Source organism: Limulus polyphemus, unplaced genomic scaffold, assembly GCF_000517525.1.
Source record: "Limulus polyphemus unplaced genomic scaffold, Limulus_polyphemus-2.1.2 Scaffold395, whole genome shotgun sequence".
Taxonomy (NCBI): Eukaryota; Metazoa; Arthropoda; class Merostomata; order Xiphosura; family Limulidae; genus Limulus; species Limulus polyphemus.
Window position 1 is genome coordinate 547,837 of NW_013666005.1, and position 20,263 is coordinate 568,099.

Below are 20,263 nucleotides of genomic sequence, written 5' to 3' on the forward strand. Positions count from 1 at the left end.
CAGAACTTGTGACTCAGTCATTACATAGATATTGTTATAAAAAAAACACTGTATATAATAGTAAAGTTCTGATAACCTATTGAGGAGATATTTAAAATACTATTTTGATGAACAATCTGAGTCATCCCTACATAGACAGTGCTACTGCCTGCCTGATTTTTTCCTTGTAACTGCCAATAAGAACATGGGAAACCGAATATGGAAAATATTTGCTCTTTGAGATAGCTGCAAGTTATCTCCCACACATACGCTCAAGTAGAACATATTGCAATTATCCCATGAAATAGCAAATAAATTCCTTGACCAATCAAGCTACAAAAAAGTAAAACTTCAGGTTTTACTTAGCGAAATCTTAAACTGTGTAGATATAAAATATACATTATGGGAGATTAAAGTATGTTCTAGTTTCATACTACATATATACATCGTATGTATAATACACAAGTTTTGAAATGTAGTTAAACATATATGTAAAGCTAATGTCAGCTAATGGTATTTTAGATAAGTTCATTTTTAGTGACTTTTATTTGCTTCACCTCCTTATTATTGTATAATTATGTTTTTGCAATGATTTTTTCATAGGTTTTGAAGGCTAATGTTCTCTTTTCTTATATCAGAATTATGTTTATTTTTGTTATGATCACTTACCTCCACTCACATTTACAGCTATCCTCGATTTGACTGATTTCACTCACCACTAGCCTTGAAACTGCATTATAGCATGCAAATGAGCATGCAACAATCCTCCACCAATAGGAGTGTGACACACCCTCCCATTGCAGCTGACTCCTTCTATGCAGTTGAACCCAATCCTCACTTCTCAATTTGGCACGGCAGTGTTCAGATGTTAGTTTATTACAAGAATTGTTTCACTTAGTACATCTTGGCTTGTGACTACATGACTTTGTTTCTAAGTGTCAACAACTTTTGCTTTTGAGTTTAAATTTAATTATACATTTTTTCTTTGTTTTGTTTACTCCATACATTGCCATGTGTTCCGAAAACACTCACCAGTTGTCACACACAGTGTTATGAATTCACAATTTTAACTAACAACAACTAAAGCTTCAAGCATTACCGATGACCAACAACCTATTCAAATGGCTGCTGGTTTGGTGTTATCGGCCTTCAAATGTTGGGAAATGGCTTCTTTCATATGGGCCAGAGGATCTCCTGAATGGCAATTGCTCCTCACCTTCACTGGTGATTTGTAACAGGACAACAAGGACTTAAACCGCTTTCCCCCCTTTTTTTACCATGCAATCTCATTTACAACCTGTAGAAGTGCTTACACCTTCTTCACCATTTTTTGAATTAATATCACAGGTATGTTACATTTTGTCATTGTCACCCATGTCTTATGACCCCTTTGCTTCTCTGTTAACTGAAGTACCTATTTCCGAGTATTCTGTGCTTCCCCCTTTGCTTGATGTTGGGGACCATGCAGAGCATTTTGAGATTCAATTATAATTCGGGTTTAATATGGCATGCCCCCCACATATGGCCAAAGGTCATGCTTTGGCTTATCATTGTTTGGAAATCTTATCTGGATGGCCAACAGTTAGATTTGCTTCTACACCTTTAGGGTTGAGACCTTGACACATCTGTTAATTTTTTACAGGCTCAGTTTGCATGCCTTCATTTATTCTTGACCACACTCCTACGTTACTTGTCATCCATACCCCTTTTGTCAGAGGCTTTCCACTGTTCTCCTGAAGTATTTTTGGTGGAAGCTTGTACCTTAGTCCTTACCACTTTGTCCAGATTGTCCTCTTCTGCCATTTCCCTACTCACCTGACTCTTGTCCTGTTGGGATCTCTTGAGTATGGATGCACTGTTGACACATATACATCTTCCCCTACCTCCTTGCAAGATCTTCAATTGGCCTCTTTTTTGCAACCAACTGTTTTGGAGGGCTTCCCGGCTTATTGGAGTCTTAGGTGGAATCCACCCATTTATACACTTTCCTGTTCTCTCTGATCTCTTGTTTGTCTCAACCGTTTTATCCTATCCCTGTTTCTTGACATACTCTTTCCTCTCCCTTACCTGTTCCACCCTCTTGGACCATTTTATCACGACATACCATTGTTGAGGAGTTGACTCTTGACGTTACATTTCCACCTTCCTATCATCATCTGTTTCTTGTTCAATGACAACACACTCCATAGGTACTCTTCACATGCTTTTGAAAAGTGCTCATCTAAGTACTTTACACCAGTCTCTCCACATGACCAATGTGGGATTCTAGCTGTAACTGTGAGAGGAGGTAAGTGATTGTATTGTAAGTTAATATTTTCCAACATTGAAAATATATTTCCAATAGATAATTACCTCCTCTTACAGCTCCTATCTGTCCTACCCACTTCTGGGGTTGATATTTTTTTTGTGCCTAATCTTGAAGAGAGGATTGGGTTCAACTGCATAGAGGGAATTAGCTGCAATAAGAGGGTGTGTCACACACCTATTGGTGGATGATTGTCACATGTCCATTTGTATGATATAACACAGCTAAACCACATGGCATTAGGTGGGAGTTTCAAGGATAGTGGCAAGCTAAAAATTGAACAATAGAAGGCAGTCAAATCAAGGATAGCTGTAACTGTGAGAAGAGGTCAGTATCTTTTAGAATTATATTTTCAATGTAGGAAAATATTAACTTTATCTAGGATGGAGGTGGTGCATTATGGCATTTGGACATGTCATTTGGTCTGACCATGAAAACTCCATTCAGAATCTTTGAATACCCTGGAGGATCAGTGACAGGGTGTATGATGTCACCTTCATCCCATTTGTTAGCTGTGTCTGACACTAAAGGTAAACAATATATATATAAAGTGATATAAGAGTCATTCTGTCTCTTTGGGAAATAGAATATTTCAGTGAAAAATAGATTCAACAAATACTGCATATAATTACTATTTTAAAGAAGTTCACTTGTGGCTCAGCAGTAAGCTTGAGGGCTAATAATGCTAGAATTTGGGGTTTGATTCTCATGATGGATACCATGCAGCTAGCCCACTGTACAGCTTTTTCATTAAAACAAACAAAATTTTACTGAGCTAATTAATTTTTCCCTAATATATAATGTACATAAATATATATATTTTTTTAATATCTGAAATATTTAAAAAACCTTTGGCAAAAGACTTGTTTTTATAATGTTTAAATTTATTTAAGAAGTCAGATAAATTACATTTTTGGACATGTTTTATTATCACCCCCCCCTCAAACACACACAAATATATGTGTGTGCACATATACATATGTATATAAATGAAGGTCTAAAAAAATGCTGCAGATGTTTATAAAAGTGTCCTTTGAAAATTATAAATTTATTAACTACCTAGTAATTATACCCTGCAAACCACCCATTTTTTTAGAAGGAAGAAAACAACTCAAGCTTAACTCTAGAATGATTTGTGAATAAACAAAACAAGAAATAACATTAACTCCAATCTAGTATAATGGTTGTGGTTTAGACCAACCACCACATATGTTACCTTTACAGATGTCTATTCCTCTTAGTTGATATTAGTCTTAAGTTATTCCAAAAGAAAATAAAAGATTTTACAAACATTTTAAACAATTATCTGTGTGCTATCTAATCTAAGTCCTTTTTGACATTAATCATTAATAAATGGCACAATGTTTTGTATTATCATGTGGCATTATGAGTAGTTTCATTACAGTTAGGCATATTATACTAAGAAGTATGAAGTACCTTCTAATATTACAAAATAAGGTAGGCTATAGTGGCCTTTGTTGAACTTTGAGCTGGAATCTTCTGCTCTTTATTCATTTTGCTTATCTTGTGGCAACTTTTTCCAAACTTTTATTCTTCTTTTTCCTTCTTGAAATATTCCAGTGTTGGCAAAGTTGGATCCCTTTTCTTCTGATTCGAAAGTTGTTGTAGAGGCAGAATATTTTGGACTCATTTACTGGTGAATGAAGAACCACCCCTTCTGAATTTGTATGTAGTATCTTATTTTAGTTCTCATGACCTCCTTATTGTGGCAGGACACATCTGCTTAAGCACTTACTGAAATATTTGACAATCTCAAGCTTTATCTGTATATATATATATGTCTTATTACTTTTCATCCTTTGTGACTGAGCTATCAACAATTATATCACACCTTACAAAGGTAATTTGCTTCTGGCATCTCTTGGCTGAGGAGTTGTTTTATGTCATGGACTTGACCTATATTTCATGAAAGTTGTGCATGACTCTGTTTCTTTATTTTTATGTGTTTTATGATATCTTTTATTTTAGAAAACAGAGTGGTGATCAACAAGACTGAGAACATTTTGTAGTCCTATTCTACAAGTTCAAGTTTTTGCTGTTCATCCACATGCTTTTTTAGCTTTTAGTTTTTGAACTTCTCACCAGTATTTCTTTAATTTCATTCATATGGCTTCTGAAAATAAGCAATCATGATGAGGAATTACTCTGGCAAAGTCTAAGGAATCCTTATTACCTTTGACTCAAATGATCCCGGTCTCTTCGTGAGTAAACTGATTAGTCATGCTTTTAAAATTTCAGTTTTGTTATACTCAATTTTTGTCCACATGGGAGTACTTTTCATTATCTGAGGGTCAGATTTTGATAGATATGTGAGACAGTTTATTTTAAGTTTAATACAAAACTGTTTATGAATCATTTTTTGCATAGTTCAATTGTTGGGAATTGACATCATGTTACTCAAACCTTCTGAATTTCCTCGTTGCTTTAACTGAGTATTCTTACATTATAACATCTTGTAGTTTGTAGAAAGTTCTAGGTCTCAGTTGGGCACTATATATAAAAGTGACCAAGCCAGTACAAGTAAGTAAGTAAGTTTGTGAAAGTGAAAGTAAAAGTGAAGTTAGCCTGTGTGTGAATTAGCCATAACAGGCAATTTCTAAAGTGAGTTTTAAAGCTTGTATTGTAACAACAGAGTAGAGGAGATTAACTTGTCTTCTCAAAGGGTGTTCTAAAGTAATTGAACCTGCCTGTGTGGGCTTTGATGGAAAAGAGATAATTATTTAAAGCTCTGGATACAATTTTGATAACTAATAGTGTAACACATTTTTTTTAAATATGTTTGACTTGTTTTGAATATATTATTTTAAAACGAGTGGACTGTGTGCTGTCTGTTTATTGTTGAAATTTATCACCAACGAATCACAGACACCTACGTAAAGAATCTGGCTCTATGAAACCTGTTGTCATAGCATCTTTCTTTTTTTAAAATGACAGATTTATTCTGTTCATCTCTTTCTCATTTGGAGACTAGTTTCTGCAAAGAATTGACTCTTCAACTTGGATTGGGCTAGTTTTCTGCTGTGGTTTCTGACAGATCAGTTGTAATTAAAGAAATGATGTGGTGTCTAAGACTGCACAAGGAAAAAAAAACCTCACATTGTGTTAGGAGTTGCTATACAGCCTTAGCCCATGATAATTTATCTATTTATAGGTATTTTCCCAAGTGTCTGGGGTTCCATTCTGGATGAACCACAGAATCTTCAGTTACATGTTCAAATACAATTTTATGGCTTATGTCAACTGTCTGCAACTACAGTCATCTGTGAATGCAAGTTGGTTCAGTGAGAAAGCCTTAGCTTGGTGTCCTATATCCATTGCCATGGTGGCATCATATTCTGTAATCACTGTATTCTTACCTTGAAACTTTTATTGTAGGCCTGATTGTTTTTCATTTCTGCTCAGATGTGTCGTGTTCTTAAGCTCATGAACATTCTTTCTGATGAGTGTTAAGACAGTTAAACAATAATAAACAACCAACTTTTGTAATTAAACACAAATATATAATTATTCAAATATGACAGAAACTCAAACTCTAGATCTGTACAATTTTTTTCTAAGGAAACTTAACTAAAAAATGGCTCATTCTGCCAAGACAAAATTAGATAAAATTATGTTTATTAAAAGTAAATAACTGTTCATAAATAAAAATCAATGTCAACTTACACAAACGTTGGAGCCCTTTCTTCCCCTCAGACTGTTTACTCAATAATTGTCCATACATAGTGTGGATTTATTTTCCAAAATATTCCCTAAGCCTGGCACTGTACATGAATGTCTACACTTCATGGGGACCATTTTTATAGTCCATGGCACAGGCACCAATGGATATCTCTCAGGACTTGACTTACAAACTTCTTAGACAACAGTTTTATTATCCAATATTATAACTTCTTGAAGTTATCGACATGAAAACTTGTAGAATGCACTAGGACCCTTCTGTAAGCATTTAACTGTAGAAAGTCTGCAACAAAATCCAGAGAAGTTAAACTTGTATGCACAAGCAGTAACTTTCTCCATTGCCAAACACAACAGCAACTATTGTCAGCAACTGAAATGTCACAAACTAAACTAAAACTCCCTGCCTCATCTTGGTCCACTCGGGCTTTTTATACTTTCTGGGGAAGACTGGAAGTCGCATACTGTGTGTCACATTTGTAAATTTTAATGAGATAATATCACTGTGTCATCTGAAACAAAGTGACAAGCCAAGTTGTTCTAACTTATTACTCAGTTCATTACCATTAAAATCAATGACATAAAATATAATACCCATTACACAGAATATACTCTTTAGTGTAATATAAGTAATTTCATCCACAGCAAGTGCTTATTATATAGTAGTCCTTTCACCCAGGGATATTTCATTGGGCATCCTGTTGTTTAGATAATCCAAACACAGAATTTGTTTGTGACAACATTCAAGTACAAACTCTCTCATATTCTTTTTTTTGTGATTATGTTCCACCCTTTTATCCTTAGAAGGAATGTTTTTAGACATCATTGGTCTAATATTCACATTGGTTTGTATCCAGATTTCCATATATGAAACTTGGATGTTTTGAAAGTTGATAGGATATTTTTCCCTATTTTACTTTCATTGGGATGTGCACATTTTAAACCAAACAGATTAATGTGCTCTTTCTAGGCTTTGTCATTACTTCACCTTACTGAAGTCTTTTGCTTGGAGTATTACATTCAGGGATATCCTCAATATATGACAAATTAATCTTACTCTTTTGAATGCTCTTCTCACTTCCTAGATCTGTTAATATCTTTCTGCTGAGTTGCATTATTTTTTTCTGAATTACATTACATCATACTTTTCACCTACAAATGTTTTAGCGGGCAGGTTTTTATTTTCTGTTGATGAAATTTATATGAACTGTCATATGCATCTCTCTGAGTAAGTTCATATCTTTTATGTACACAGTTGGGGTTTCATCATTGACAGGGTTCTTCATGCCTCTGGCAGTAATCTTGTACATACCTTTAGGATTTAACAATGGGTAATTCTGTGTTTCTGAAATTAAAAACAGGTAATTCTATTTTACTGCCAAAACAAACTCAATGTGCCATCCCTGCTTATGGGGGCTTTAGTAACTGTCTTTCCTCATGGGTGTTTACATGTGAATATTCTTATTACTGGACACTGCCTTGATGGAGAAGTGCTATGCTATGCATCCATGTTATATACCTATCAGCTGTTTTTGGAGTCTTTTGTTCCATGATTTTTCAGTGTATTTATGACCTTCCCCAGGATATCAGCCATTGCACTACTCCACTGATGCAATTATTGGACTTTTTAATCTGGTTAGACACTTCCTTTGATATGTCATCTCTATTTTGATTTCCAAGTCACTTGTTAGTCTCATCATGTGTCCAAGATGAAACATATCACTGGTGTCAACTCTTGTTCCTCTTCCCAACAAGTGTGACATAAGTCAATGTTTTCTCCTTGCTTCAACCATTTCTTCATTATTTAGTAATGGAATTCTTGCAACATCTTCATAAGGTATTTACTCTATTTGAATTCTACATTTTGAGCATGCAACTTAGATTAAGCTGCAAAGTTGCTTCTAGATAAAACAATCTCATCATTCCTCCACTTTTCTGAAGGGCTCTGAAAAAGTGTGATTCTTGTAGCTGATATATGCTGATGGATGTACACTTAAACACAGATGGTAGTTTCTGATTAGTGGAGGAAGTCACTCATAAACTATGAGAACAAAACAAAGGGTAAACTGATGATCTTGGGATTTTAAATATATTAAATTTAAAAGAAAAACAACAAAATTCTAACAGCACCATTAAGTTATTTACAATCATATATATGATACATAGTGTTAGCCTGCACTTTTATGTATTAAAGTTCTAACTGTAATGCATTTGTATTTAAAATAGCATTAAAATGTTCAATAAAATAATTTAAAAAGCCATCATTTACTATACAAACTCAAAATTAGAAAATTCTCAAAGGTGGCTTGTAAGTTCATTTTGAAGTTTTATCTTCCTTACTAGATGTTATAAATCTGAGTATGTATGTACACACGTATACATACAATGATTATCCAAGCTATTATTGCTAGCCTTATGTATTTTTTACAGAGGATTTAGGCAGTATGTTCGATGTTGTGTACTGAGTTTTCCATGGATGGCTCCTACCATTTCTCTCTCTTTCAAGACAATGTTTTTGGCTTCCTGGTTTGCCTTCTTCACACACCTGTGTTTTGTGAAAAAAGGAGAGATTTAGAGGCACTAGTGCAGCTCTCCGATAAATTTTGATGGTCTATGAGTAGGTTGTTAAATCCTGTTTGTTTATGCAAAGTTGCTGTAGAATTTGGTTCCAGATATTGCTAGTTTCTAAGCCTTGATTTCTGTAGCTTTTTGGTTTATTGATCCTTTTTTCTGAGAGCTTCTTTAATTTTCCTAGATTTCCAGTGTTGTGCAGTACTTTAAAAAAATTGTTTATTTGTACTATTGAAATGAGTGTCCTGTATTGTAAGAGTGTTCAGCTGTGGGAGATTTTACTAAGTATATGAACCTTTTTTTCATCAGCATGTTCTTTTAGCCTCTGATTGATTGTATAGTACAGGGTGGTGTTATGTGCCTATTACTCCATTAGTTAATATGTAAACTTCTTAAAAATTACTGTTGTTTTTCAGTGTTATTAGTTTGAATGCTGAGTTTCACTCAAGTAATATTTTAACATTCCCTGTTTTGAAAGCATGCATAGATTTGCCAACTGGCAATAAACTGACTTCTCATGCAAGGAAGATAGCTCATGACATCCAGAAATAAAATGTTATCTTTCCTGTTGATGAGGCCTGGCTTGTTAGGGAGCTCAACCTGCAACCCACACAAATCCCCTTCCCACCAAATATGCTTGCCCTTTCAGCAGTGGGGCATTATAATGTGATGGTCAACCCCACTATTCTTTGGTGAAAAAGTAGCCCAATAGTTGGCAGTGGTTGGTGCTGACTAGCTGCCTTCCCTCTAGTCTTTCACTGCTAAATTAGGGACAGGTAGTGCAGATAGCCCTGGTGTAACTTCATACAAAATTTAAAACAAATCAAACCAATACTGTTGATGAATTGGATAAAGGTCAGGGCACCTCACTTGACTCTGAGTAGGAACAGATCTTGTAGATGAGCTGCATTTCATGTGCAAGTATGGATTTGCTTTTGTCGTTTCTGTTTGAACTTAAAGTTGTGTTTACCCTTGTAAGACAGAATTTGAAGATATTTTTCAAGATGATACACACCTCTTCACACAATTATGCTATCTTCCCTGTGTGTTTGCCTTAGAGATTTGCATGTCACTAGCCTTTAGACAACTCCCACCTAATATCACGAGATTTCTAGTGAACTATACTACTGCATAATGAATTATCATGCAGCATAAGTCCTTCACTAAAAGGAGGGTGGCACACTTCCTTTGCACTAACTCTGTCTATGCTTTGGCACTCGTGAATCTTCATTTTTTTCCCTCAGCACTGAACACATCAGACGTGTTTTTCTTTTGCAATTTAGAGTTCAGTTGAGTTGAGATGAGCATGCACTAATAAACTGTTCCCTCCTTCTGCAGCTGATTCAGTAGAGTCTAGGTGAGCACACTCTACACACATGACCTCTCCTGTTGCAGACAACACTAGTTCAGTTAAGTTGAGGTGAGCATGCACTACTAAACCATTGCCTCTTGTTTGTTTGTTTTTGAATTTTGCGAAAAGCTACACGTGGGCTATCTGCGCTAGCCGTCCCTAATTTAGCAGTGTAAGACTAGAGGGAAGGTAGCTAGTCTTCACCAACCACCGCCAACTCTTGGGCTACTCTTTTACCAACTAATAGCGGGATTGACTGTCACATTATAATGCCCCCATGGCTGAAAGGGCGAGCATGTTTGGTGGGATGGGGATTCGAACCCGTGACCCTCAGATTGCGAGTCAAGTGCCCTAACCACCTGGCCATGCCGGGCCAGACCATTGCCTCTTCCCACAGCTGATGTCTGTTCAGTAGAGTCAAGATAAACATACTATACACTTGTGCCCTCCTCCTGCAGGTGGTGCCAATCCAATAATCTGACAATAGAGTTGAAGTAAGCATAAGGTATAGTCTGAACACTCCCCAACCATGCTACACATATTGGTTCTAAAATAAATATATTTTGTGTTGCTTTAAGTTCCATAATAGAATCAACAGTGAGATGGCTTTGCATGTTTAAGCAAGGGTTCTTTTTTTACATTTCGTCTGGTTACTATGAGAAGTAGGAACTATTATGTTAGGAAACATGTTGATAACATCAAACAGATAAGAATATCTTCTGGTTGGATAGAAATTCCTAAGTTCTGAGACAAAAATTGTGGAGTTTGTCACATGAAAACTGCTAGTCTTTCTGAGAGGAATGAATAAACAGACAAAGTGATAGACCAGTTGGTGGCAAGAATGAATCTTTTCCACTGTTTCTGTTAAGACTAATTGTGTATTGACTCTTAAAGGAGCTCAAAACATATTCTTAAAATCAAGAAAATTACACGTGAAGTCCACAGGCAGCATAAATATAAATCTTATATTTTCATAAGATACAGCTGTGGTTTCAGAATTCAAAATTATTTCACATTTCAATATATGCCATCCCAACTAAATTTAATAACATTTAATAGCATTTTTTTTATAAATGTTATATTCTTAAAACTTAAGTTATTGTGAGTTTTTAGTGATAAAAAGAATAACAATATTGATATATATGTGTATGCTTAAAAAACAGGTATTTCCTAAATTATATGGTAATTTTTACAGCTTTGGTTACTTAGCTGTTTTAGAAACCATAGAAATTAACTTAATTATGCCATGCATAATTCTAAAATAATTTAAATATCATTTTTTTAAAGGTTTCCTTGTTCATGTGTAGGTTATACTTCTAGTACTTTGTAAGTGTTCTAAGATAACAATGATGTACATTTTATACAAATACAAGTCTTTTTTACATAGTTATGTGTATTAATAAAAATATTAAATATGCAATAATTTCAGCAAAAATTTATTTGCTAAAGACATTTGAAAGAATAGCTTTATAATATCTGGAGCAGTGCTTCTGCATCAGTATTTTGTTCTTCAAAAATCACAATATAATCCAGAAATTGCAAGAACATTCTTTGAAACATTGTTTATGCTGGTTTTACTTTATTAAATGAGCATTTCTACCAGCAGTCATATTTTGTTCTTCAAAAACCACAATATAATCCAAAAATCCCAAGAACATTCTTTGAAACATTGTTTATACTGGTTTTACTTTATTAAATGAGCATTTCTACCAGCAGTCATATTTTCACTTTTCATATCAATTATTTGAATATCAATTCTGGTTAAAATATGATGTTTTTTTTAGGAATTGTGAGAATATATGACACTTTGTCAAGAGAAATGTTTTTGAAAAGATGTTTTGAAAATGGCACCACATGTCTTCTTTGGCTACCATTATCTGTAAGTTCTTCACTTTTAATCAAAATAATATGAGATTATTATAATTGTATACTTTGTTGCTTTTTTTGCTGTTTTATAAAAGTTATTTCAGTTTATTGAAAGTATTTTTTAAACGGATGTGTGTGCTTTTGTACAAATACATGTACATATATTTATGTCATGAATATCTGTATGATAATATCTTTCAGCAAAATGTTTTTAGCTTTTAAACACAAATGCCTCATGTATAAAAATTAATACCCAATTAAAAAGCAAAAATATTTGACTGTGAGCTTAATATTAATTGTGGATCCACAAAAGTTACATGAAACTTGACAATCAAAATGATGTTACAGAGATTGAGTACATTATATTAAAAGTGATTTTGGAATCTCACCACCTTATTACAGTCCATATCACTATGTTAAACCTTGCCCTATCTGACATATATCTTGACATTAGCTCTGCATATAGTTTTTATGGCAAAAAGCTTTGTCATAAAGCTGTCATGTCACAAATACATTATTATAATTCCTGCAAGGCTTTCCATAATATATTTAGTGTACTAGGACACTAGTTTCCCAGTGCCTGTTTCAACAGTCTGATTGCACAGAAATCCACAGACACTGATCTAGAAACTTGATTGGTATGTCTTTGTGTGGAATAGTAAAAATACCCATTTCATTCTCCATCTTATTGAGGTATGCAACAGTTAAATGGATATGTCATGAAAGCAACTTGTATACATAAAATCCTTCTGAATTATGTTGTCTGCTGTTGCCTGGGGTATCGGGATGGCTTTTGCCACTGACCTCTGTTGTTGTAGATTTTCAACCGTTATAAAATACTACACATTGTGTAATGCATCTGTGATATGTCTTATTGCCGGTTTCTATCTGGATGGTTCTGGTATCCCAAGCTAATCCATATACCTTTGTTTATGCAATGCCATTAAGTAAATAGGATACCTCATCTTAGAAATTCTAAATCTCTGATTTGAATACTTCTTTGTGATATGAGTGTATGAAAATTATGCATCAGAAAGTGATGTTACATACCCTTCCCAAATGCAATCAGTTTTCTATGGCTTTACACTGTCTAGGAAATGCCAAATAATGTCAAAATGTAGTTCTGATACATACTGTTCCATCATTACTTTGTATCAGTTATGGTTGTTGCTGACATTGGTTATCGTTATACTCAAAATCATTTTAATATAATGTACTACACCCTCTGTATAAAGTGAAGATTTATTTCTTCTGCACATTCAGAAAGCTATAATGAAATTATGTATTATTAAGGATTCTGTAAAGTTATTGAATTATATAATAACCTTATGCCTGCACATTAATTGCCTTCTTAATTTGTTAGGTTGATCATGAAGGAGCTTCATTTTTGGTTGGATTTGAAGATGGGGTTGTAAGGTGGTTAGCTGTTGCACCTGACCAAAGTAAAGAAAAACTACAAATTAAGCTAGTACAAGCATCTAAACCACACAGTTCCTGTTTATCATGTCTTTCCATCAATTCAACTGGCACAATGTTGGCTACAGGAGTAAGAGATGAAATATTAATAAGAACCAGTGGTTTATTTTTAACAATGAATTATTTCATTTTTGCCATGTATGCAGGATACTCTATGCTTCTGGAGTCCATTTACTTGATTCAAGTATTTCTTTATGATTAGGTATAACACCAAAGGTTGATCTGTCTACGAACCATAATATGTTATGTTATTTTAATTACCCTTCTGAGATCTTAAATTTGTAAAAAAAAAAACACATTTCAATTTCATAATATATTATTGTATAATTTTTTACATCTGTAAAGTTTTGATCCTCCAGTGGGAAAGTGGTAAGTTTACAGACTTACAATGCTGAAATCAAGGGCTTGATTCCCTGCAATGAACACAGCAGAAAGCCTAGTGTGGCTTTGCTTTAAGACAAACAAAGTGTAAGATGTTGTTATCATGATGGATGACACATGTTTCAAAGATTTAAAGAAATAATAATGCTGAAAATGTTTTGACTTTCTCATTATAAACCTATTAATTATCATTCTTGTGTATTTTAGTTCTATAAAGTAAAACATATGTGTTCAGTTTGAAAGAAATATAGACTATAACACCAAAGATATTGGGACAACATGTCCTTACTTAGTACCGAGCCCATCCCCATTAAATTCACAAATGAATTGTACAGTGCACAGCTACAGTAGAGTATATTAAAGCCAATAGTTGTAAAAGCCAGCAAGCTGGAATCAAGATGCTCTAAATAAAAAAAAAACATGGGAAATTTCAAATATAAATGATTTTTAGATGCAGAAACATTAACATAAATGTCCAAGAGACTTCAGTCTGCCTACTCATCCCAAATATACTCTAAGCAATGTGCTGAAGGGATGTAAGACCATTGGATGTGCACCTGAAATTAATCATTCTTCTGTTTATATGAGTTTTGAAACTTGTTTATAAAATAAACTATATAAATGGTAATTAATCTCCTATTCAGGAGTTTAATGAGAGTTTTAGTTCTACATGTCAACACGCATGTTGTGTGCAGGGTGCTCTATGCTGCTGGAGTCCATGAAAAACTTGCAATATTAAGTTACTCATCATATCGATGAATGTAATACTTTAGCTCTCAAAACTATGTTAAAGAACAATGGAAACTATCATGGTGAGCAAAAAGATCTAGTTTAATACTCATTTTTTACTTTCAGTGGATGAGTCTGAATATGATAAAAACTGGGAGAATATTTTGTAAATGACTGTATCATTCTAATGAAGAGTGGTTGGTAGGATCATGGTGTGAGCATATTTTAACTGGTTCAACTTTGTCGACTGCTAACTGTAATATTCTGGATAATAATACGCAAACTGCACTGATGGAATACTGATTGCGGTTAAGAATCTTACTTCTTTTAGCTTGATAAAGTATGCAATGACCAGTAGTAGATGAGACAAAAAAGCACCAAGTATTTGCTTTTCTCAGCTCAAAAACATGACCTTAATTCAACTGAACTCCTCTGGAATGTGTAGGAATCCTGCTGCTAATATCTCATTGTACTTGAAACTGCTTTGCAAGATTATCTAATTGAAGGTAGTATTTAATAAAAAGCATCACCATCATTCTACCAAAATTAAGGATGTATAATATGTATTTATCTATATATGTTGTTTTTTGTTATTAAAGAATATTTGATGTCAAAGTATTGTGGCTGGGAGTCACATTAAAGTACTGTTATTTCTAAATTTAATGTACTTGTTGTTGTTTTTTATTTAGGAGCAAATGTTAAGTACATTTTTTTCACTGTTGTTTTCAGTAAAGATGAGTAGTAGAAGACTGCTATGTAGCCAATAGTTTAATTTTAGAATGTCACATTTTGTTTGAATATATCTCTAATACAATATTTAATTAACCTAGCATTTATTAGAAATCACTGACCACCATTTTTTAAAAATAACATTAAGCCAATCATAGTTACATATAAGTGCTTCAAATGAAATTAATAAATTCAATTTTTAGTAAAGATGAGTTGTATAATGTTGTTATTTAACCAAAATGTCAGGCTAGGGTATTCTTTGTAAAATTTTATTTGCAGTTTTTCAGACATTATTTTTGACTTAGCTAGCCTTGATTATAAATCAGTAGTATAAATAACAGCAATTTAAAAATTTTATTAGATATAAAACCTGAATTAAAGTAATACACACAACTTATTTATATCTGATTTACTTTTTGATATTTGTTAATTGAAAAATTTGTTTCAAAATATTGTTAAATGCTATTCCATTGCCTAGGAAGTACAAATTATTTTTAAAGTGCTTGGAAAGTAGAACCTTTCAAGTTATTTATTTCTCTTTTAATTTTTAAATACATCTTAGTATTCGTATTTTACAAATTAATTTGTAAATATTTTAAACTATAATTGAGTTGTCTAACTAGCTAAGAGATACAGATAAGAGATAAGTATTCATATAGTTGACCTTTTGATTTAGAAAATAAATAAAATTATAATTTCAGAAAAATACATTAACAATTACTTGTCTTGCTTTATTTTAATAAGAAGTTATATTTCGTGCAGTATTTGTTTGTGACTTTTAACAGTTCAAAACAGTAATAAAAAAAGAAAATACAATAATCACTCAGCAGCTGGTGGGAAATAATTATATTGTCATATAATATTAAAGTGTATATAACTTATAATTTGAAAGGATTATGTTAATAAAAAATATTTAAGAATTGTATTTAAGTAAATAAAAATTTAAACTAATTTTTCTCTTTCAGAGTTATGATCACACCATTTTCTTCTTTCTTATTTCCTCACAAAAATTTTCACCACTTGGGTTTGTTCATATTGGTAGTCCAGCTATTCATTTGGTATGGATACAATCATCATGGGTAAGTAATTTTACATTCAAGCTCATAAGTAAATTTTTATTACAAGTAAATAAAAGATTCTTGTAGAAACTTACATTAACTCTGCAGTGCAAAACTTGCAATGTAAGAACCATTTGTCTTTGTTTTGTTTTTTTAATTATGCACAAAGCTACACAAGGGCTATCTGTGCTCTGCCCACCACAGGTATTGAAACCCGGTTTCTAGCGTTGTAAGTCTGCAGATATACCGCTGTGCTACTGGAGGGCAAACATCTGTCATTTACACTGATATACTTCATATAAAACATACTTTTCTTTATCTTTTTGAATACTTTTCTGCATCGCATATAACTTTTCCAGAGTTGAATATATTTAATTGCAGCATATGTGCCCCCCAGTGGCACAGCGGTATGTCTGCGGACTTACAACGCTAGAATCCGGGTTTCGATATCCGTGGTGGACAGAGCACAGATAGCCTGTTGTGTAGCTTTGTGCTTAATTACAAACAACAGCATCATATGTATAGGCTTTTAACTTTTATAATTAATTTTTCTAACTTCATATACAGTTGTTTAAATTTGATAAAAGAGTTAGCACAAAGGATCACATATAAAGTGTAATAAACTTAAAATAAGATCCAAAACTCGAGCGCTTTCGAATAGCTGACTATTCTTCTTCAGGAGAACAAAGAAGAATAGTCAACTATTCGAAAGTGCTCGAGTTTTGGGTCTTATTTTAAGTTTATTACAGTTGTTTAAACTTTCATCCATCCCACTCTTTAATGCTACCTATTTACTGCCATTGTTATTTTTTATATATAATTTCTTTGGTTTTGCTAATATTTATTAGTTTTATTAGTTAAGTTCTGATGTCTTTAACTTTAACAGTTGTATCTCACAAATAAATAAAACTGTGGTCCTTGTAAATGTAAATGTAATACTTGAATAGTGCTTTTTCTATGACATGTGCTACTTTAGAATCTTATACTTGCATTAGTGAGATGCACACATAAGAAGGCTATATTTGGTTGTATAAATCTGACCACTTATCTTGTAATTACTAGAAAGAAATTAAAAAATTGGAAAATATCATGTTTTTATATACCACTAGAATTAGAAAACCCATTCATATAAATAGCCTTGCCTAAAAGGAAATGTATTTATACAGCAAGTTCTGTGTTTAGCTGCTCTGTAGTGCCTAAAATGTACTAAATGTCTTTACCAACTGATACATATGTGTTATTTTCAGATTAAAAGATTTGTAAAGGTATTAGCTAGATCCACTTTAATGCGAGAATCAGTCAGGATAATTATATGGTAAATCCAAACTTAGCTAAACTGACTGAGTTATGAGCTAAGAAAATAAACAGACTGGACATGTTGTGTAAAATGAAAAACAATATGTACATTAAAAACCATGGAGAACTGTATGAATCCAATGCTTCATACTTTTTTTAACAAGAAATGTCAGCTTTACCTATAATGACTTGCACTACCCACACGACAGATCATTCTCATATGACATAGTTAAGGCTGTAATCTCTAGGTAGCATTTACTTGGCCAGTGAAGAAAACTGCACAATGTGAGATGCTACAGCAATATCTTTGTGGGTGGGACAGGTATTATTTCTTATTGGAGAACAACAAAGGTAACTAGAATGAAACTAATTTTAGCAGTTTTCTGAACCATGTTATTATTTCAGAACATGTGCTGATCATGTGACTTCCCTCCACCAACAATATTTCGCCATCTAAGGAGACTCATCATTGGTCTGTCCCGGCTGTATGTTTATCTGGAGACACCTTGCTTCACCATGGAGTATTTTCTCTCACTTTGGTGGTTTTTTTTCCCAGTGACTTTGGATGACCAAGTTCGATGTGACAGATGCCTCTCTTCATATTCCAATTGCCCCATAGTCACGTCATTTTCTTCAGTTCATCCACGAGGGTTCTGTCTTCCAGTTGTGGGTGCTGCTGTTCAATCTTTCTTCAGCTCTGTATTTGTTTTGTTGAGTAGTGTGCTCTTTTACACATCATCTTCACTTGCTGGGTCTTTAGACTCACCATTCCATAGATGACTGGCTACTGTTTGCCTCTTCCCATGCCCAGTCAGTCACTCACACCCACTTACTTCTTCAAGAAGCTGCTTTACAACCCCTATGCATTATCTTATTTATTTGGGGTTCACTTCAGTTCCTATCTCAGTCAGGCACAGCCTTTTCCACTTTGGTTCTGGGATAAGGAGCAGGCAGTCACGATTGCCCTACCTTCTCCTTCTCATTGTGTTCCTTTCAATGGATGCTTCTCGACCAGTGTAACTTTTCCCATGATCCCTTGGACCATCCCATCACCCTTCCACCTGGGATCAGGGCCAACATTGCTTGGTGGCTCGACAAGTACTTGACCATGGTGGGGGTTCCCATTCCACTGCCTCATCCCAAGTCTCATCTGTTCACAGGTGCTTCTTTGGTGGGTTGGGGCTTTTCCTAGATTCCAAAGAGATTTCAGGTTGGTGGTCAGTCGAGGAGGCTACTCTCCATATCATCATCCTGGAACCTTTGGCTGTTCATTGGGTACTGTATCATTTCCTCTCACTCCTGTGGTTCATTCTGACAATTCCATTGTCATTACTATATCACCAATCAAGGGGGAACCAAGTCCAGTTCTGTGTTTTCAGACTCTGAATCTCCTGTACTAGGCCAACGACCATGACATGACAGTTCTACCATGTCATGTTCCTGGAATTATGAATCTTGTGGCCGATCACTTTTCTCATCCCAACCAGATTCTCCCCACAGAGTGGTCCCTTCATTCTTGAGTATTTCTGTGGATGTGTTCTCAACTGGGAACACCGCATAGGGATATGTTTACCACTTGCTGGAATGCCAAACTTTCTTCCTTTAGGTTTCCAGTTCTTCACCCCTCAGCTCTGGGGATGGATGCTTTCACTCAAGATTGGAGGGGTCTTTACATATATACCTACCTTCTGATCAAACTCCTCTACAGAGTTATTTTCCTTATCCAGACCACTCCTTGTCGTGTTCTGCTGGTGGCTTCATATTGGCCAGCTCAGGCGTGATTCCCTCTGCTCTGGCCCTTCCTCCCCTTACCTCTGTCCCAATTGCTCCTCTGATAACCTCAGTCGGATGTATTTCATACCAACTTAGCCAAACTCCATCTTCACGCTCAAGGACTCATTCCTCGTGTAGCATCTTTCCTTGCCCATACCATTTGCCCTTCCTCCTTGTCTATGTATCAGAGGTGTAGGTCTTACTTCAGACTTTGGTCCATTCACTGTGGCTTCTAACCATCCCATCTTTCTGTTCCTTACCTGTCCCAGTTTTTCACCTGGTTATTTGATCATGATTTGTCAGTTTCAACTGTTGCTCATTATAGGGCTGCTCTATTGAACACGTTCCATTCTACTGCTTATGGAAAGCTTTCTCCTCCTCAATTATTCCCCTTCTTTTCCATTCCTTTTGTCTGGTCCATCTGCCATGTTGCTTTGTTCTGCCGGATTGGGTTCTCAATGTTGCCCTATCCAGTTCTCCTTTTTAACCCATTACAATGTGTTCCTTGTACCATCTTTCCCTTAAGACCTATTTCCTCACCTTCCTGACATGCAGTCATCATCATTCTGATATTTATGCCATTAATGTTTCCTGCATCCTTTACCACTCCTTGTATGTTATACTTTTTCCAGATCGGGCCTTCCTTCCCAGGACATCGGCTGCCCTGAAAAGTTGTTTAGCCTATTCTCCTATTTTATTACCTTCCCTTTCCCACTTGTACTCCCATTCAGGTCCGAATCAACTACCTTGTCCAGTTCGTTCCCTACTATGTTATATGGTTCTTACTGCCTCCTTTCATGGTTTTCGTTTCTGTCTATTTGATCCATGGAATTCCTGAGTTTCCCATGATCTATCACCTATTATGCCCAGTGGTTGGGTTTGTCAACTCATACAACTGGCATATTCTGACTTGTTTATGGAAGGTTTCCATCTATATATATAAAATTTTCATTTGCACCAATTCGTCATCCAACTATGTATTTAGCTGCTCAAAACTGATGTCCTTTGGCGGAGATTGTTCAGGCTGGTATGTGGACAACTCCCAACACATTT

At 34.6% G+C, this 20,263-nt stretch overlaps 1 protein-coding gene across 1 annotated transcript in view; it reads left to right on the forward strand.

Annotated features, from left to right (window-relative positions):
• The window catches only part of LOC106457949 (cilia- and flagella-associated protein 44-like), a 74,393-nt gene that overhangs the window by 26,786 nt on the left and 27,344 nt on the right, over positions 1 to 20,263 (forward strand). The window contains exons 9-12 of the mRNA XM_022384042.1: positions 2,667 to 2,814; positions 11,687 to 11,781; positions 13,132 to 13,314; positions 16,049 to 16,162. Coding sequence (XP_022239750.1) covers positions 2,667 to 2,814; positions 11,687 to 11,781; positions 13,132 to 13,314; positions 16,049 to 16,162 — 540 coding nt within the window. The remainder of the gene's footprint in view (positions 1 to 2,666; positions 2,815 to 11,686; positions 11,782 to 13,131; positions 13,315 to 16,048; positions 16,163 to 20,263) is intronic.